Source organism: Protopterus annectens, chromosome 10.part0 (assembly GCF_019279795.1).
Source record: "Protopterus annectens isolate FY-2018-M chromosome 10.part0, PAN1.0, whole genome shotgun sequence".
In the NCBI taxonomy this organism is placed as follows: domain Eukaryota; kingdom Metazoa; phylum Chordata; order Ceratodontiformes; family Protopteridae; genus Protopterus; species Protopterus annectens.
Genome location: NC_056744.1, coordinates 482439102 through 482461028, shown reverse-complemented (window position 1 = coordinate 482461028; position 21927 = coordinate 482439102). Strand labels below are relative to the sequence as shown.

The 21927-nt window shown below is 39.6% G+C and overlaps 1 protein-coding gene across 1 annotated transcript in view; it reads left to right on the top strand.

The window, feature by feature from the left end:
- Nucleotides 1-21927, top strand: part of LAMC1 (laminin subunit gamma 1) — a gene marked incomplete in the record, with an annotated part of 2174645 nt that overhangs the window by 1792106 nt on the left and 360612 nt on the right. The window contains 1 exon segment of the mRNA XM_044085382.1: nt 7385-7464. Coding sequence (XP_043941317.1) covers nt 7385-7464 — 80 coding nt within the window.

Sequence of the window (21927 nt, the reverse complement as noted above, 5' to 3'; positions counted from 1 at the left end):
AAATGTTGCATGATAATTAAATCAGTCAGAGGAGGTTAGAAAGGATTGGGAAAAGAGGTTGGATAAGCAATTTCACAAAGAAACAGTGGAGAGATACATGTATGAATCATAAACATTCAACAAAGTCTTGAAGACTCTTTGCTTGGAAATGTTTATATAGGTATTTTATACCCCAAGTAGACTCCAGCGAATTTTTTCTCAGGTGGATTGCAAATGTTGGAGGTGTGATAGGGAAGAGACAGGTAATTAGAAACATATTTTTGGAAGTGCAATGAGTTGGGAGACTTTAAAACTTCCCTGCAGACTACTCTGTCAGAAATGCTGGATGAGCGGATTGGTGTAACTAAGGAAATTATTTTTCTAAGCTTTTATACAGAATCAGAATTTCCTAGACATAGCAAGGCCTTGCTGTATCCAATTATGGTGGCTACCAAAAAAGAAGTTACTAGAAAATAGAAATCAAAGTCTAAAACAACTGTACCAGAAGTAGTGAATATATTAAGAGATAAAACAACTGGAAATGGGTAGGAGCAAATTACATAGAAAAAAAAAACTGTGACCTTGGGAACAATACATGCAGAATAATGTTTTGGAGGAGGAATGAAATTTGAAAGAAGGATGGGTTAGAATGAGCTATGCAATGTTTGACTGACAATGAGTGGAGACTAAGTATAGTAAGTATGAATATAGGTGTTGTATAATGTTTGTATAATGTTTGCAAGGAAAAATGTCAGTGTGGCTTGTTTCATTTATATAAATGTATGATTGCCTGTGTCATAAATGATTATTTATTAAAGATGCTTCTTGTTTAAAAAGAAAATAATTTGGGACAGGGATAGCTCACTTACAGCCATCTTTTCTAGACATATTTGATTATTGAATGTGTGTATTGGAAGTATGCTGCTACATGACAAAAGTTGAGTGCCCCCCCCCCCCCTTCCAGTATTTGGACCCTGCACTTGCAGCCTTAAGCTCCAAGTAAAAAATAAGAGCTCCTCTCCTTGCTTCAGCCAGTATTAGACTGTGTATTAGTGAGGATGAAGTTTGTGCTCCCTTGGGATGTGATACGGATGAGGAAGAATTCCTGTCTGGTTTCCTCCAAAGGATGTCTCCTACTACAAGTCCTGAGCCTAATGAGGAAACACTTCAGGTGGGGAACTAGTTTAGAGACAATTCTGGTAATTAAAGTAAGATTTGTCCTTAAGGACGCCCTATTTTAATGAAAAACATTATAAGACTAATTTACTATGAGGGCTACAAAAAAAAAAAAGAAAGAAAAAGTTTCCAAAAAAACTTTAATGCACAGTCACTGGCTTGCTGAGAATGTGGTAGTGTTTATGTATGTGGTGTGTGTATGTATTTATGTGTATATTTAGTTTCCTGACTGAAGTCACGGTTTTGCAGCATTACAAACAGATGGGTTTTCACCACTGACATCTGGCCAGGGAGATACTAAATCCTGAACCTTCATGGAAGACTAGGTTCATAGGCTCATACGATGTTACTAGGCTATTGGCCCAGAGATCCTTATAAGCCTAGCCAAGAATTTTGCCCATGTACCCTCAACGTCAGCACCTGTTTCCCCTGTCCAGCAGGGATGCAGGTGGGATTACAAGGCTATATTTTCTGTTTCCCATCCAGTCGTCCAGGTTCCTCTTACATCTGTTTGACCTCAGCTCACAAGTATAGGGGGCATATAAGCAGACATATATTCAGACTGTCTCATCACCAGCTTGATTGCAAGTCTTGCACCTGTCTGATCATCGAGTGGCTGTTTATACTATGAAGTTTCTGTGATTCAGATAAGTGCCCTATTGGGGGACCTTCCTTCTTGTTTAAACTGTTTTGGTCTGATTTTGTTAGATGTCACCTAAGAGGGGTCTATATTAGCAAATCGAAAACCCATTTCAGCAAATACCACAACACCGGCACACACAGCCCGAACTGCAAATACACCAAACCCCCTAAACCGCGAAATTTAAAAATCTTGAATCATCATAGTCGGCCAATACCACCACGTGCTACATACTACGTACCAAAACATAATAAGTAAAACACATACATACCAAGCCCTACTTCTAACCCTACACTAAACCTTACATATATTACTATCTATGCATTTACCTTAACTCGCACCCTAACCCTAAGGTCTGCAACTATCGCACATTTACCCTACAAACATATACCCAAACAAAACAAATAATCCACACACATTCACTTAACAAAACCTTACTTCTAACCCTACACTAAACCTTACATACATTACCTATCTATGCACTTACCTTAACCCGCACCCTAACCCTAAGGTCCATAACTATCGCACACTTACCTTACAAAGCTATACTGCAGATGGGCCAACCATGACAGTTCGACATTTCATTTTTCACGGTTTTGGACATTCGCGCTATAGGTGTTGCTCAATTCCGATTCGCTTGAACGGATCTTCGCTCATCTAATATAGACCCACCTAGGAGGGGTAAGTGCGAGTGCAGCAGGCATACCCTACAAAGACCTCCATACCCAGTATCTTTTCTGCTTAGGCACAGAACATTGCTATAGATCTTGTTCCATTTGCCAGTACCCAAGACATTGCACTCCTCTCTGTTGACCAGATTCTTAAAGATCGGTCTAGTCTAAGACAGCAGATCTCTCCACACCTGGTATAGTTCTGCTCATAAGAAAAAACTCAGAAGGCTTAGGCTTGAGACTTGGTCTACCTGTGTGATTCTGATGTACCCACAAAAGTTACAGAACCCATGGTATGTTTGACTCTACCTCAAATGACATTTGTTGTGACCCTATTTGGAGGCTTGTATAGCATCAGAGGACTGCACATCTGAAGAGACTGCTACAGCAGCTGAGAAGGGGGAACTGCAGGTCATGATCTCTATCCTGCAAATTTTAATACAGGAAGAGATTCATGGAAAACTGGTTGAAGTATGTCAGGGGTTGGAGCTTTCCACTTGATTCAGGTGGATGCCACCCCAAAGAAAGAAATACAAAAGACTTTTGATGTTATGTTGTCTTATCTCGCCTTCATTCTTGCATGTGGGTTTGGAGCCAATCCTCAGCTCCGACTCGGCCGATTACAAAGCTCGAAGTCTCTGAGTTGGCTCGTGGCAAGGTAGGTATCACATAATGCAGTGATATCAGTCCTCAGATCTCGTTTACTGCTTTATGAGTTCAGAAGTGCTCTTCTTGGCCGTGGCTAAGTTTAAACCTTTTTTCTGCATTTTTCATACTTGTAGACTGTTTTCTCTTAGTAGTTAGTTAATATATAGTTAGAATATGGAACACAGCCTTGACTTACCGAATGCATCTTCAAGCTCAATTCCTGCCAGGAAAGCAAAATACTCTGGCAGACGACCTAAGCAGAAATCTTATGGACCCGCACAAATGGAAACTGGATCCACAAATCTTCAGCATGTTAACACAGAAATGGGGGAGCACAGACATAGATCTATTTGCCTCTCCCCAAAACTATCAGTTGGACAAATTCTGCACAAGAACTCATCACAAAAAAGCATGGAAAGTGGATGCTCTATCCTTCAGCTGGAAAAATCTGTCATTCTGTGCCTTTCCCCCTCTGCCTCTACTCTCCAAGGTCTTACTAAAAGTCAGACAGGAAAAACCAAAAATGATCCTAATTGCTCCGGACTGGCCTCGCCAGCACTGGTACCCACTCCTAAGGAATATGTCACACCTTTGTCCGTGGTACTTGCCTCAAACTCCTCATCTACTGTCTCAGCAGAACTATCAAATTCTGCACACTCAGCTCCAAACTCTGAATCTTGCAGCATGGCTAATCAACTAATTATTCAAACCACATCTCTCAGTAAATCTGTGATGGATGCCATTTTGGAAGCCGGAAGGCCTAGTACTAGAATATGTTATGCTGATAAATGGAAGAGATTCTGTGCTTGGAAACAAGCACAAGGAATAGACACAGCAAAGCCCAATATTCCTCAGATTTTACAATACTTAACTGAGATGCTTGACAAGGGCCTATCTTTTTCTTCAATAAAAATCCATGCCTCTGCCATCTCAGCTCATTACAACACAGAGCCTCCCCTCTTTTCTCATCACTGCTTAAACAGTATCTCAGAGGGGCCAAAAACTTAAGACCTCCCAGGAGAGCACCAACTCCTGCATGGGACCTCAATTTTGTGCTGGAAAAACTCACCCTGCCTCCTTTTGAACCAGCAGCTACTGCGGATATAAAATTTCTATCTTGGAAGACAGCTTTTCTTTTGGCAGTCACTTCAGCAAGAAGGGTTTCAGAACTACAGGCTCTCATGGCAGTGGAGCCTTTCATCATATTTTACCCGGACAGGGTGGCCCTCAGGACAAATCCTTCTTTTATGCCTAAAGTGGTATCCAGTGTGGCTCTTTACCAGACCATTCACCTGCCAACATTTTTCCCAAATCCTCAGAACAAGGGGGAGCGGATTCTGCATTCATTGAATGTACACAGACAACTAAGATTCTACTTAAACAGGACAAAATCTCTAAGAAAGTCTGAGCAACTACTGGTAGCATTTGCTGCAGGATCATAGGGGAAGGCTATATCAAAGCAGACTATTTCCAAATGGATAAGCCACTGCACTTGTTTCTGCTATTTGTACCATGGTAAACCTGTGCCCAAAAGAATCAGATCCCATTCCACCAGGGCTGCCTCTACTTCAGCAGTATGTTCACAAAGCATTATAATTTACCTCTCTTCTCTAAATCCAGAATTAAGGTACTTAAAAAAGGTGACTGAGGAAGTCAAGGAAGTCATCAAAGGAAAGGATGAGTATAGGACAATGTGTGACATGGAGGGGTCCCAACCAGAGACATTCTAGAAGCTGCTACTTGGAGCTCTGTTCATATGTTCACAAAGCATTATAATTTACCTCTCTTCTCTAAATCCAGGGCAGACTTTGCCACTGCAGTTTTGTAGGGCCTTATAGCTGCTCCTAATGCTGTTTAGTTCCATCCTCCCATCCATAGATTTGGGATTCTACCCAAATGTAATGACTGCAATAGTGAAACATGAAGAACACAGTACAGTTGTGTACACTTACCATAAATGTAGACGTTCGAGTGTATTCACTGTTGAAGTCCGGGTTACCCACCCGCCATCCCCCATTCAATAGTTTTTCTTTCCTTCACTATACTCAAAAGCCTTTGTGGTGTATTTGCTTTTAGTTGAAGGTAAATTTTATGTTTCTAAAGGTGCATTTATTTATAATTACTGTTTATTTATATGTATATTTTTGCTCCCCATTTGGGGGGCACCTGACATCTGGGGCAAGAAAAACTGATTAAAATGGCGTCGGCTGTATGTTTTATACCCCTGATGACCTGATGTCATGGAAGAGGAGACAGCAACCGACGCAATGTTATTCAGGCCGACTGAGGGCAACCTGCCAGCAGATTACCCAAATGTAATGACTGCAACAGTGAATACACTCGAACATCTACATTTATGGTAAGTGTACACAATTGTACTTTTCTCTGACACGTTCAATGGACTTTGTAAACCAACGTGTACATAGTCCACTCTCCAGGGCTGCCAATATTAACCTTTTATCTTTTGTTTTAAATTCACCTCTCCTTAAGCAGTCCTGTGTTAGATCCTAATCAACATGAGGTTGTTCCAGGAGTTTTCTGTACTTGCAACTATATTTATGCATTTTCCACATTTCTTGCCTTCTCATCTGATCCTTCATCGTATATTCTTTCTTTTGTTTTTTTGGCACATTCAGTTGATCCCTGATTTTTATCTATTTCTGGTTTGATTTCCATTCCTGCTTGCTGCTGATATGTTTCTGCTAAAATAAGCAGGGTAGTCATCATAGACTTGTTTTCACTGTGTTTTAAAACTTCAGTATGTTTGGATTTTGTTAGGTCAGCAGGTATGTATACAGTTCGATGATTGCAGATCTATACATGTAATCAATTTTGAGGACTTCCTTCAGAATGGAGAATATGTAACATTGGTGTACACTGATTTTTGTAAATCATTTGATAAGCGTGAAGCATTTTTCTTGTTTTCCTGTCCAATACCTTTTGGGGCCAGTAAATTACCCCAAAACTGTAAGTTAGAACAGGAAGAGCATATTGGTTTATAGCTTGGACTGTGAATTGTCTGATTACTTTTAGGTTGCTAAGTGTGGGGTTACAGCCTCTACTGCAGTTTATGCATACTTCTGTGATGATAACTAGCCAGATATGGGGTACATTATATGAAAGAGCCATGGAAGGCAGATAGTAATCAACTAAAGGGACCTTGGATAAGATACATTGTACTACATTTATATGTTATAGTCTGGTCTTTTCGTTCCCTTTTCCTTTAAGGTAGCACTAATGAATTCTTCAGTTCCACCTTTCCCATACTGAATTTGCAGTCTGCTGTATAGTATGTTATGTTTACTGAACTGTTAAGGGCTTTGCAGTTAACAAGACCTGCCTGACACTGGGGCAGTCTTGGCTTCAGAAGATGGCTAATTGTAAACCATAGTTCTGAAATAAAGGAGGAACCCTGTAAGAGCCATTTACATATCACTTGCCTTCTGGTGGAAGCTAAACCCAAATAGAAAAAAAATGTATCCTAGAAGGTCCACATTTAAAGTTGGCATATTTCTGTGGATATTACCAGATGAAGTAAGAATTTCATTGCTTGACAAAGTTAGGATATCTAGAAATGAGAAACCTCTCTGGAACATGAGGAATGTGTATTGACAAGGAAAACATCTTTGGCGGTAACCAAATTGAAACAATTTTTCATCTGTATATTGATCTGCATTTGCCTGGAATAAAAGTGTATTCCTTATTGGTATATACATTTGGGGCAAATTCAGAGCTTCAGTGCCGATGGTTGAAGTGTGATCATCTGTGCCCCATTCTTTTAAGGATCTGAAGGTGTGAGTGATAGCTACTTGCTTTGTGGTGCTTCCAGCTGTGTTCATGTTCCACTCTTGATTATCTAGGTAGTCACAAGGTGTAATAGTTGACATCCAGACCATCTTTTCAGTGGCATTGTAGAATGTGTAGGGCTGCAGGATTTCTTTTGAAAATCCAAGGTGAGTGGAGGTGAAGGCTGTTCAAACTGTAATTGAATTTGCATGCACATACACACTTTGCGTTTTTATCACAGTAGGATATAGCTGTTTGAATTGGTGTGTCTGCAGAAAGAAACACATGAAATGTGTTTTTACAACATTTGTAAAGCTGAGTAGAGCTTTCAATGTAAATAAAACAGTTTACCCTAATGGTGCAGCTAATCTCTGATAATGTTGCCTGATTTGTACAAGAAGTGTTACTTGTTTATACTAATTAAGTTATGCTCTGGAAATGGATATTCAGGTTACCATGTTTTTTCTTATATTTTATCTCCCAGACCATAACACCACCAGAATCTACCAGTGACCCAAATAACATGACCATTCTTGCAGAGGAAGCTCGCAGACTAGCCACCAGGTAAGGGTTAATGTTATACTTGTGTACTTCTACTAGATTAGATTAACAGAATTTGTACTATCCATTTTTATGAAAAGTTACACTTCTAACAAAAATTCCTTGTAAAGGTTTAAATTTAGTTTTATGCAGTATGTACATTTTCATTTCAAAACATTTTTCTGTAAAAAAAGCTCTCTTACTGGTATAATAAAATAAAGTAATTATTTTGCTAGACATAATAGTGTGGCATGTATTGCTGTAAACTGTTTTTTCATTATTTACTGTAGAATACTACACTTAAATATGGAAATTTGTGCATATGTGACATAGGATATTTTCAGCTGTTGATGTATCATTGTGAAAAATAATTGTTTTTATCTAAGCTACCAGAGTCAGGAGTACAGTTATGAGAGGGGCAGATGGAGAGAGAGAGAGAGCGATATAATTCTCATTGACTTTCAGAGTCGGCTGGACATTCTTGTGAGAAGTGTCCTGTATTCAGCAGCTGTTGTCAGACAGCTTTTCAGGAAGACTTTATTAAAGAATATCATACTTTGTGTGGTCTTCACCTGCAGAGATTAGAAGCAGAGTTCTTTTACTGTATCTACACCCTCAAATGGATAGAATAACTACCTCCACCCCAAAAGGGATAGAGTAACTTAAGAAGTTTATTTTACTGAAAACTAGCCATACCTGTGAACTGTATTTTCTGTTAGTAGTTTGTAAGAATGGCTAGTGCCCCTTAACTTTTTCCCCTTTAGAGCTAGCAAGGTGGGGGAATTGAGATTGGCACTAGCCCCTTCATAAATGGTGTTATGAAAGATGTATTTTGCAGATGTGGTTAACAGTTTGCATGCAAGTATGTGGTAAAAAAGTGCAGGGCTAGCCACCCGGCAGTGTGAATCTAGGCTCTAGGTGGTTGTTACTGTTAAAGTGATACCTATATAGTGGAAAAAGGTGTTGTGGATGGATTTGTTCTCGTGTACAAGTACTTCATTTTAATAGTCCTGCAGTTGATGTGACATTCGTGTTCTCAGAGAATTTCGGACAGCAACCTCATTTTGAAGAACGCACCCATAAACAGGAAGGGAAGTCCCACAATTTGTCAGTTTTTTTCTAGTTTTGCCCAAAAAGGCCAACCCATTTGTGTTGGCCACCATGAATGGACAATTTTTCTTTTTTCTTTTTGTTTTTTTAAACCAGACGCCTTAAGGCAGACTACTGTATCATCTCCTCAGCTAAGAGAAAGTCACAAAAGGCACAGTGTTTGGCCACTTTTTCCCTAGGTATTATTCTTTACCACATTATGCCTTTGAGTAATCAGTTATCTATCGTCTGTATCATTTTCAGACCTCTGGTTGAGCAAGAGTTAAGCTGTTCTTCCTGTTTGCCTCAGATGATTAGAAATTACTTGAAAGACCTTGCACACTAATTAAAACAGTGAGATCCATGTAACTGACTCCAGACTTATATTTGTGCCTGGGTGTCTAGTTTAGACTGGTTTCATTTCCAGAAAAAAAGTTGCAGGCTGTATTCTATTTAAAAATCTATGTTGTCCTTTTTGGTGACTCTTTGCAGGAGATCATTGGTGATCTGCAATGAAGGAGTGATGGAGAATTCTGTATGCCTCTTATTCCATTTCTTTGAAGGTGGCTTCTCCTTTCCAATGACAGAAGGCCCAAAAGTGCAAAAACTGACCTACCAGATACTGTTCCCTTCCTCTTTTGCTTTCCCCAAAGAATTTCCTTGAGAAGACTTTCATTTAGCAAGCTAATTAACAATCCTAACTATTCCCTATGAGCTGCTGAAGTAGTAGGTTTGTTCTCAGAAATTCTCCCTGCTTTGATGGCTGTCACAGAAAAGGTGGTTTCTGGACATCATAAAAATGGCCATTTCCTTTGCATAATCCATGTTGTCCCCTCACCAACATTTCCTCTGCTGACAGACTGGCTAGTGTCAGAGAAGCTGACACATTGTGTCATGTGAGCAAGGAAGCAATGGTGAATTTCTGCTGGAATAGTGAAAGATCTTTTCCTGTCTTTTGTCTTCTCCATGAAGTTGGAGGTAATCAGTAACCCTTCTTTAAGTAAGTCTTGTGAAGATTTACATTTTGGCTGTTTAGACCCAGATGCCACTGCTTTATTGAAGTACACAATAGAAATGTATTAACCTCTTGGAGTTGACACAGTTTCTGATGGTTACTAAGGATTTGCAGCCACTCTTAAAGTCTGAACCTACTTTGATAACTTCAGGCACGTGATGCACTAGTGTGGTAGTGAACAAGTGGGTGAGTTTTTATTCTAGCCTATCTACGGAGTAAATTATTTGGATCTGGATCTGTATTCCTGGTCATAGTCCTCACACCTTAGGTGTCAGATGTCTTCTTAGATGTTCTGAATTGCAGCTGAATCCTCCTTTTTGGAGATGCTGCTGGTTCTGGAAGATGTTCAGGTCATCTTCCAGAAGATGGTCACTCCAGAAGTTAAGCTGTTTACACTTCAAGAGAACGCATTTTTACCAAGTTTTGCTTCCTTCATTAGAACAGGAAAAAGTGGGCTGCTGATACGATCTTGAACTGGTGCTGAAAGTTTCTGTGTCACCTTCTCTTCTTTTGATTCCTTACTTTCCATTGATATTCTGTACAAAAAGACTAAAACCATTCATGTCACACTTCTGTATCCCCAATCAACTTTGTTCTAGGCCTTCCATATCATTGACTGTTCTAATAATAATCTAGTATGAACATCAGAAGCTTTGACTATTTGGAAGATTAACTGTTCAGTAATTGAGACTTTTGAAAAATGCTGAAAATTCCTGGAAGTTGTAAGAAACCCATCCACAGGGCAGCTGCAAAACTAAATGAAATAGTTTCCCTTTTGTTGATGAGAGGTGCATCTTTTCCTTCTCAGTCATTCAGTTCCATGGTTTGTCTGTTTGGTCTTTACCTGCAAGATGGATATGTTGCATTGTCCTTTTTGTAAACTGCCCGATTCAGCATACCTGATGTTTGTGTCTTCACTGCCTCTCTGGGACTTGACTTTTTAAATAAATATGTTGTTATTTCTGCTTGTGTACATGTAATAGATCTGAAATTTGTGTCAGTAGAGACTCTGGTGACCAGCACTTCAGCTCAATGAATTTACCACAAGAAAGCTGTTGTGTAAGGTGCCATTCTTTCGTATACATAGTGTGGATTCTTGTGTTCTGTGCAAGATAGTGTCAAAAGTTTTTGCTCATTCATTCTTCTGTAAACATTTCTTCTCCAGTGGCTTAGGTAAATGCTTTAGGTACCCATGTACCTATAAGTTGCCAGCAGGAGACAAAAAAAAAATAAAAAATTAACAGGATTGCATAATTGTAGCTACCCTTCCCCATGACCCTCAGATCCTTCCATTTCATTCCACATATGACTTTATATTCGCATGTTGTACCAATGATTCAGGAAGCACTCTATTGGTCTGCCACACTGTGTGAAAAATTACTTCTTATTGTGTCTGAATTTTGTGTCCTTGGTTTAAAATGGCACTGTTTCTCTTTCTCAATTGTACCACAGTTCTGTTCTTCTCTCTCTCAATCATGCGAGAAAACAACCTCAAACTTTTCAATCTGCCCTCCATTCTGTTAATCATTCTAAATCTTTGAAAACCAAAGCAAAAAGCTTAAATGTTACCAAAAACTCCATAAGCCAACAAAAAGGTGACAACATGGTGTGCAGAGATGGAGATGAAGAATAGATCAGACCAGGTACATTCAAAATCCACTACTTTAACACAAAAAAGTTAAAGTATGAAGCACTTTTGTCCCAACACACTCAGGACTTCATCAGAATGAAAATACTTTACTCCACCCCACCCCCAGTTATATATAGCATACCACCAATTAAATCAAGTAGTTAAATAATTAAATCAAATTGAATTCTTAGTCACGTACTCATATTTAAAAAAGTTTCCATAAAAGTCCATTATTTCAGACGTTAAAAACATCAAAAATCAGTAATACGTGACATTTTTTAATGAATACATTTATATAATTGCAATTTAGCTGTACGTAATTTTAGGACAGACTGGACTATAATATAATCTTTTAGACCAGGATAAGTAAAGGCATTCAATTTGAATTGCCAAAGTAATTCTTTATATTCCAACCTATTCTCCAAGTCATCTCCTGGGTTTATTTCATCATGTTCTAAAATACCAAATCTGAAGTCATTGTATGTGTGTGTGTGTGTGTGTGTGTGTGTGTGTGTGTGTGTGTGTGTGTGTCACATTTCATACAGATAGCTGATAAGTTAATCTGTTACTCCCACAATTACTTCATTCAAAATTAATTCTGGATTTCACCATATTTTCAAGTTTAATTGATTACCCTTCATAAATATATTTACACTGATTACAGGAGCCACATTTAGCTGTTTTTTTTTCAACACCCTTTATTGTTAGTTTCAGAAATGCCCTTCATATTGTGACTTGTTTTAAAAACAAATCTGAGCTCTTCTCCCAGTATTCCTGAAATGCTTGGACTACATTTTAAAATATTCCAGTTCGTATTTATAATATCCTTCACTTTTTTCTGAAATGTGTGTAAATTCTACCACCATTGCCCTATCAATTTTTTTATTATCAAAAACAGTAAGATTATCTCCACCACCTCTTTCTAACCTAACTCCCAGCAAGGGTGTATATTTTTTACCCCATTCCTCAAATAACCCCATTTGCAATATAGTTATCCAGTTCAACCAGATATCCTTGGTCTGTAAGTATCTGTTTTACTATATCCAGTTTCTGCATGACATCATCTTTCCTAGATGTCATCCTAACAATTCTTATACACTGCCCTTTGATCAAACTTTTTTTTTATGTGCAAAAGGTTGCACATTACTATAAGGTAGGTATGAATTGGTAAAAGTGGGCTTCCTAAATATTCTCTACATGAACCCCTCACTATTAAGTTCAGTTATGTCTAAATAATTTCATATTGTAAGTAGATGTAAACTAGGAAATGAGGTCGTACCATTTAAATATTCCATAAATTTAGCAATAATTTCCTCAGGACCTTCCCATAAAATAAAAATGTCATCCAGGAATCTACTGAGAAATATACTGAAAAAATTCAGATTGAAATACAAAGATATTTTCCCAAGATAGTAAAACTTGATTAGCATAAATGGGAGCACATGCTGCCCCCATTGCCACCTCTGTAGTCTGTCTAAACATTTCTCCCTCAAAGAATATGTAATTATTTTCTAATACCAATGTGGTCAATTCCATAAGTAAAATTTGTTAGTTTAATAACATTTGATGCATTGAGTAATGAACAATCACAGAACAAAGCCAACCATTCTTCTAAGGATGTAGAAGAAAATAAATGAACCATGTCAATAGTTAAAAACCCACTCTAGCAGCAGCCAACATTGTTGATAATCTCCCCAGAAAATTCCATGAATCTTTTAACATGTAAATGTCCCTATTAGAAATAAATTTCAGTGTTTTGTCCACAAAAATGGCAAGGTTGTGGGTTTTTGATCCCCCTACTTCAAGTTGATCTAAATGAAGGGCATTCAAGATTTTTGTGAATTTTGGGAATTCTGAAGATAGATGGTATAAAAGGTTTATTAACTTGTAAGAAAATTAAAAATAAGAGGGGAAATTCTTCCTTCCATTAAAAACTCTTCCAAAACTAAATAAGTCTTGTGGTAGGCTATATTAATTTCATTTTTTGAAACAGGAATACAGGAACTATTATCATGGAGTATCTTAAATATAGCACAAGAATAATCAATGTAATCAAATATTACTGCCCCCACCTTTATCAGGTTTCATAATCCAAAGGCTTTTACCACCACTAATATTTTCCAAAATACTTTTCTGCTCTGTAATCAAATTATAAAACCTTGAATAGTTCTTATTCTTTGCTAATGTATAAAAATCTTCCATACAGCATATTCAAAAGCCTGAATTACCTGATGTAAAGATGGGTTAAATAAACTTTTTTTCTTAATTCATTCTCCACTGTAGGTCCCTTTTCCTTTTCATCTAAGGTAACTGCTACGTTTAGCTTTCTGGTAAAAAGTTTTAACTCTGCTAGAGTATCCATTATATTGAAACCTTTTAAGAGGAAATCTTTCAAGCCCTTTTTGAAAAATGGAAAAAAGTTAACCACAACCTTAGTATAAGTAAATGTATTCTACCCATTCAGGGAATGAATAATTCCATCTGGATGGACTTTAATATTTAACCCCCCCCCTTTTTTTTTCCTTTCCCTTGTTTTTTTTTTTTTTTTTTTTTTATTCCCTATGTTGCAGAAAATCCTAATTAAAATCAGAATAATCATTAATACGAATCCTTTCTGGCATTTAAAAGGGAAAAATTGAACCCCGTCCTCTCTAAAACAATTACTATTGTTAAATACATGCATTTCGTACTGGTTAATTCAGCTCTACTCTCAAATATGTTCCCTCTTTTTCCTTGACATTATTTCCATAAAAGGAAACAGTTCTATTACTATTATTTTCACTTTTAAAGGGTAAGCTGTCTCATCAGCGTACTGCTTTAAATCACTGTATAAATTTTTACATTTACATTTAAAAACTTCATCACAGTTTTGATCAACTCTCTTAAATATATTGTTATATACAACTTTGAATTCATCAAACAACCAATCATCACAAGTGTTGATATTTAAACAGTCAAATTCATTATAAAGCTTATTAATCTTTTTTTAAACAAGAAACATCTTTACTAAATTATCACTTATGACATAGGCAATCGTACATTTGTATAAATGAAAACCATATTGACATAATCTTAGATGTCTTTCTATTCTTATGTTGCAGTTTTCTTACTGTGGAATCCTCCGTCTCAGGTGAACCGAAAATCAGCTCCTATACAAAAGCTTTCAGCCTAGTTGCTGTTGGTGCATGGGACGTCACACGTAGAACCATAAACCAGGGACCTTAAATGTGATGCCTGCACGTACAGACCTCAGAACTTTTTTGCCACAGTCTGAACGTCAAATCGATTACATCTCTCCTATCTATCAAGACGTCTAAAGCTAAGCACTCTGTTGAGGATTTCTTACTTATATTACTTGCTTGATCTTGGTTTGCTGGTTTTACATTAGCTGATGTCCACTAAGAAAGGTAAATGCCGATGTGAGCGTCAAATTCCACATAAGGACACCCATGACCATTGCATCTTTTGTCTAGGCCAGGAACTCAACCATATCTCCTGCTCAATCTGCCATGCCTTCATCCCTAAAACTCTTAGAAGCCATTTGGCTGCCCTTAATTTGTACTTAGAAAATCAAAGGCTTAAGAAGCTAGCCCTTAGGATGGACCCAGAATTGCCAGACCCAATGGAACCACCAAAGAAAAAGGCCAAAGTGTCATGGCCTATTACCACTGCCTGTCCGTCATTGGACGCCCCACCAGCCACCATTATAGGGGTTGAGGAATGTCCAATAGAGCCGGCTGCTTCTACGGCTCCCCTCAAGGAAGCCGTTTCCAAAGCACTGACCGGCACGTCCACAGAGATATCTCAGACGTTGATTTTTTCCAAAGTCGAGGGGCAACCAAGTTCCACAGGACGCCCTTCTGGATCTTGGGAATCTGAGTCTCCTTCCTTTGGTAAGGCCCCAGAGTCAAGGCCCTACAGTGTCTCCCAAAACTACTCCTTTAAAAAGAAGACAAAAAACTGAACAGTTATCTACCCCTCCTGAATTAGGCCTACAACCACCTCAACCCCCTCTATTCCAGTTGCTCAGCCCAAGGCCTACTTCTCCTACCTCACTCCTTCCCTCTATTTCCCAAGAAGAAGAAGAAGAGGCCCTCTCCTCTGGCTGTGAGGAGTCTTATCACCTACTCATCCCAAATACCCTCCCCCCTAGAATATTATTCTCCAGATGGGGATTCTGTTGAAGGAGATTCCCCCTCCAGAGGACATAATACTTAGTAAAACTATCACTAAGATGAAAGAGTACTTCAAATGGATTACTTCCCAAATGACAGAAACTCAAAAAAGATGCTTTGAGTTGTTGCAGGTTGAATCACCCTCCCCATCAGCCATACATCCAGTGATCCCTGCATACCTTGACACATTTGTTTCTTGCTCTAAGAACCCTGACTCTTAGCCACCTGCCCCAAAAAAGACCAGACCATTTCTATAAGGTGCCTGATGACCACAAATTCCTAGTAAAACCTCCCTTAGCGGGCCCTGCTTTTATAGCTGTGTCCCCAGATAGACAATCTAGACTGCTCCCTTCTTCTCTTTTACCTTCAGATAAAGACAGTAAAATTATGAATAGGCACCTCTTCCACCCTGGCCTTCAGAACAATTAACTACCAAACACATATGGTGAAGTATGCTTTGGACTTGGTATCCCAAACCTCTACATTTCTGAGCTCCCTGCCTGACTCTCCTAACAAAACTGAAGTAGTGTCTAAGCTATCTCTGGCATCCCAGGTGGCCAGGCACTCCATTAGATGCAGTTGAGATGCAGCAGAGGCCTCTACTAGATCAACTGCATCAGTTCTGCGTAGATATTCGTGGCTTAGGCTCCAGCCACTGCCAGAAGATTTTAAGTCCAAAATTCTAAATGCTCCTCTTAAGCATAACCTTCTGTTTGGTAAGCAGTCTGCAGAGCTATTTAAAAGTCTACAGGAGAAGAGCAAAGAGCTACCAGATATTCAACACCTGCTGGTATCTCCTATACTGAAGTACTATAAAAATTATCCTGCCAAAGCATCCTATGTCAGAAGGGCCCCCTTCACGACCACCCCTTCTTTTACCAGGCATAGGAAAGGGACTAGGAGGCAAAGCTCTTCTAGGACTACCTCTTCTCAGCCAGCTCAAAAACAGATCGTTCAGAACAGAGGTAATGGCAAAAATGCATGACTGCCTTGCCCATCTCCCCGTCTTCCCATGTCTTTCTCTCTGCCCCTTTGGAAAGACATCACCACAGACCACTGGGTGCTGGCAGTAGTGGAAAAAGGATCTTTCCTATCCTGGTAGGAAAGACCCACCCCACAGGACATTCCTTCTCCACCAAAAAATCAACTTCACTTAATTCCACACATTATCCAGGATCTACTAGCACAAGGCAGCATAGAGCTTGTCCCATCAGGACAAGAAAGAAAAAGTTTTTACTCCAGACTTTTCCTAGTTCCAAAAAAAGATGGACCATGGAGACCAATCCCGGACTTATCCATTTTAAATCTTTTTCTAAAAGTCCCCTCTTTCAGAATGCTGTCCCTACAGACCCTGCTTCCACTATTGACATCACAATATTCATGGCCACTTTGAACCTGAAGGAGGCTTACCTCCACATCCCCATACACCCAAACCACAAGAAATACTTGCACTTTGCTGGACCTTGCTCTCATTTTCAATTTACTGTTTTGCCCTTTGGTTTGTCCACTGCACCAAGGGTTTTCACCAAATGCCTATCTCCCACCATGGGCTTCTGCAGGACCAAGGGCATACAGATCTGTCCCTACCTAGATGATATTCTAATTCTTGCAGAAAAAGAAGAGACCCTCAAAAATCATCTCCAGTTCTGTAGACTCTGCTTCAGAGACTAGGTTTCACACTGAACCTCCCCAATTCATCCCTATCCCCAGAACAAGACAAGGTCTTCCTGGGTTGCAGGATTCAGACAGACCTAATGAAAACGTTTTTACCCCAAGACAACCTAATCTCCCTAACAAACCATTTCCAGGACCTTCTCCAGATAGACCAGCTGGCAGCAAGACAGTTTATGTGCCTTCTGGGTCTTATGGCAGCTGTCAACCCTGTGCTCCTCCTAGCCAAGATGCACATGAGGAAGCTGCAGTGGTATTTAAAGAATGTATGGTCCCAGCACAGCCATCCTCTAGACTTCCAAATACCCTTCCTACCTTGTCACAAACAGAACTAATGTGGTGGATACAACAGGTTCAAAGGAATCCAGGACTACCCCTCCTACCCCCCACACCAGCTCAACATATGCACACAGATGCCTCGGATCTGGGCTGGGGGGCTACTATGAAGGGACTGAAGGTACAAGCACCTTGGAAGGCATCCCTCCTGAGGAAACTCATCAACATCAGGGAAATGACAGCGGTTTATTTAGCCCTGAAGGCTTTTCTTCCTATCCTTCAGCTAGGCCCTCTGCTAATCTTCATAGGCAACACCATTGTCATGTGGTACATCATCAAATGGGGAGGGGGCAGCTACTACCTTCTGTGCAGGCTGGCAATGCAAATTTGGGAATTAGCCTCACGGAACAATTTATCAATACAGGCAACATACATCCATTCCCAGGGCAACTTTCAGGCAGATGCTCTAAGCAGATCATTCTCTCTACTTCACGAGTGAATTTACACAGGGAAGTTTTCCTGTACATGGTCCACCGATGGGGTGCACCACATACAGATCTGTTTGCTTCCCCCCAGAACAGACAACTGTGAAAATTCTGTACCAAACATCACTCTCCCCTAGCTTGGAGAGTGGATGCCGTCACCATCTCATGAAAGGGAAGTTTTTCTATGCCTTTCCCCCCCTCCCTCTCATTCAGAACGTTCTCCTGAAGATCAGGAGAGACATGCCAAAAATCGTTCTAGTGACTTCCTACTGGCCAAGGCAGCATTGGTGTACCCCCTTTTACAATCCCTCGCCAAGGGCAGTCACCACAGGTTACCTCACAAGGTGGACCTACTCACACAACAGAAGGAAACTCTCATCCATCCACACCTAGAGATGCTGAGCCTTTCTCTCTGGGTGATGAACTTCTAGTATCCTTCAGACACCGCTACACAGAGGACATGCTTTCTATCCTGCAGGAGGCCAGGAAACCCAATACAAGGAGCTCCTACATTTCTAAATGGGAGAGTTTCTCCAAATGGTGTCTGCAAAGGCATAAGGACCTCCTTCTGGCTGATGTTCCTTTAGTCTTAGCTTATGTGTGTGAGCTGATTAAAGCAGATCTTTCATACTCTAAAGTGAAAGTGCACCTCTCTGCTATCTCTGCCTGCCTACCACTGGAATCTCTTTTACTCTTCAGGTTGGATGTTAAATTGTTCTTAAAAGGGGTCTTACACATAAGACCACCCAGAAAGTCCACCCTACCACCCTGGGACCTAAATTATATCATGGAGAAACCAGCCACTTCTGCATCCCTTCAGATATGCACATGAAAAACAGTTTTGCTGGTAGCCCTCACTTTAGCAAGAAGAGTCTCAGAGTTACAGGCACTCATGGCATGCCCTCCTTACACTATCTTCCATAAAGATGGGGTGACCCTGCACACCAACCCCTCCTTCATGCCCAAAGTGGTCAACGAACTATCACTAAATCAGTCCAATCACTTGTCAACCTTCTTCTCCTCTCCCCAGAATGACAGTGAGAAAATAATACACTCCCTGGAGGTTCACAGACAATTAAGATTTTATCTGGACAAAACCAAGTCCATCGGAAAATCAACTCAACCTTTTGTTTCCTTCCATCCCAGAGCCCTGGGCAAGGCCATCTCCAAACAGACCATTTCCTGTTGGATCAGGAAAACTGTTTCTGGTACTCGTACCATGGAAAAGACCTGAATCAGAGGATCAGGCCTCATTCTACTAGAGCAGTAGCTTCCTCCAAAGCCTTCTTCAAAGGCTTAGACACAGCTACCATCCTTGAAACAACCGCCTGGTCCATACCTTCACCAAACATTACAAACGGGACCATATCTCCAGAGCAGGTTTCACAAGGGGAATCCTGCATGGCTTTCTGGAATCCGCTACCTCTGCCTCCACACTTTCTGAGCTGTGGTGCTCTCATACAGTAAGAATACTGCAAAATGAGTATAGAAGGACATAGAATAGTTGTGTAAAATCTTACCATAACCATAGATGTTGTCCTCTTCTATGTTGTATTCCTACCCTCCCTCCTGACTCCCTAGTTTCATATCTTCAGGTCTGTGGGCCTTCACAGAGCCCCTACTGGCACTAGGTTCATTTTTGGACAGTCTGTGGCATTCCACCAGTCTGAAGGACATATTTTGGCATCTCCTAGGCTACTGTCCGACTGGGCAGTTAGTTCTAAGGTTTGTGCATGCAGACGTCACATTTAAGGTCCCTGGTTTATGGCCCTATGTGTGATGTCCCACGCATCAACAGCAACCAGGCTGAAGGCTTTTGTATAGGAGCCAACGTTCGGGTCGCCTGAGGCAGAGGATCCCACAGTAAGAATATTACAACATGGAAGAGAAGGACATCTATGGTTATTGTAAGATTTTACACAAACAATATTGACATAATTTTAGTTGCAAACATTATATATCACTTGTAATCTACCCAATCGTTGTCAGTCAAACATTACATAGTTAATTCAGACCCTGAATTCTTTTAAACCTCATTCCTCCCCTGTATGTGTTGTTCCCACAATTCCCATTTTCCTATGTAATTTGCTCCTATCCTTTTCTAAAGATCCCAATTCCAGTTGTTTTATCTCTGTTACTATATTTACTACTTCCAGCACAGTTGTTTTAGACTTTGATTTCCATTTTCTACTAATTGTTTTTTTGGCAGCCACCATAATTAGACTCGGCAAGGCCTTACTATGTCTAGGCAATTCTGATTCTGTGTCACAGCTCAGAAAAATCATTTCCCTAGAGACACCAATTTGCTCACACAGTACCTCTGATAGAATACTCTACTGGGAGTCTTCGGCCAACTCATTACACTCCCAGAAAATATGTTCCCAATTACCTCTCTTCCCCATCACACCTCCCAACATTTGAGTCTGTTTGGGGTATAAAATTATCTATGTAAACATTTCCAAGCAAAAATCCTAAATCAACTAGATTTTGTTGCATGTTTGAAAGACATACATATATCCCCATGTTTTTTTTGTGAATTGCCTATCCAGTCTTTCACCCCAATCCTTTCTAACCTCCTCTGATTGATTTTTATAGTTATCATGCAATATTGCATATGATCTACTAATTATTCCTTTTGTAACAGCAGCTTCTGTTCTAGATTCTACTAAAAATTCTAGCAGTGCTAGTCTTTTATTTAGGTCCCCCTCTTTCTTTCTCTTTGACTATACTCTGCTATCAGTCCTTGATAGGGAAGGCAATTTCTAACCTGCAGTCCAAATAAATTCTTGACACCTTCCCATTCTGTTACCCTTCCCTCTCTAGTTGTTTGCTCCTAATACCTTGGTTCCTTTTCCAGTTTTTTTCAATAACTTTCAGCACCTTCTTGCCTAATGTTTGTATCCCTAATTGCAGTCATCCCTATTGGGATAATCTCCTTTTTGCATTCCCATGTTGGCTTAATTCCTATGTTTATTATTCTCCTTAAAGGTCTTCATTCAAAATTCCATTCTATCCTTGTTTCTTGAGCTTCCCCCGTGTTTCATCATCACCCTTTTCCACTTCGAATTATAGGTTTCTGCTTCTGCTGTGTATAGGAACCTTAACTGTGCAGCTTTGAAATAACTCTTCAAATAGGATAGTCCCAATTCACCTTGCTCTGTTGGAAGAATTAGCTTGTCTCTTGTCATCTTCCCCTCCCAGATAAAACCCTTTAGCTGTTTGTTAATTTCTGTCCACAACTTCTCTTCTGGTTGATAAAAATGTCTGACCTCTGTATAAGACTAAGGGGACTAAAAACATTTAACTGCTTGAATCGTACTATCCATATAACATAGCTTCCAATTTCTCAATTTTTGTATTATCTTTTATTTAGTCTCTTCCTGCATATCCTTAGCTGCCGCACCAGAATCATTTTTAATCTGTACTCCTCTAAGTACTTCATATTATCATGAGCAGGAAAATATGGACATTGCTGAACCAGTTTATGTAGGGGTACATAATTTATCTTTTACCTTAATTAATTTTGTATCCTGAAAAGATTTGAAACTGTCTCAAAATGTTCTATAACACTGAAATGTCCTTTTCTGGTTTTATCCGATATTAAATAATATCATCTGCAAATAGAGACAGCTTTTCTTTACTACCATACCAATTATATCCTTGAATGTCTGAGTTCTGTATTTTCTTTGCCACTGTAAATATAATACAAATAACAAAGGGGAAAGAGGACACCCCAGCCTGGTTTCTCTGCTCAAACAGAAATTGTCAGAGAGAATCCCACCCACTTTAGTTTCCGCCTCCAATCCTTCATGTATCCTCCTAATCAGCCTTATAATATGCAATTGCCCTCATAATTTGCATTTCCCTGCTCTTTTAGTCCCAGCTTACTCTGTCATATTCTTTCTCTGCTTCAAGACCTACCAGCAGCAGTGTTATTTTCTTACATTCTACATCCCTCTGGATCATCATTGGGCTGTTAATGTTGTCAAATGTTTGCCTCCCCTCCATAAAACCGCATTTGTTCAGATCTATCAGTTTTGGCATCACTTTTGCCATTCTTTTAGCTGAATAGACATAAACACTTTATAGTCATGTATTGGTAATGAAATGGTCCTCTCTGATGTTGGATCTGATGGATCTTTACCC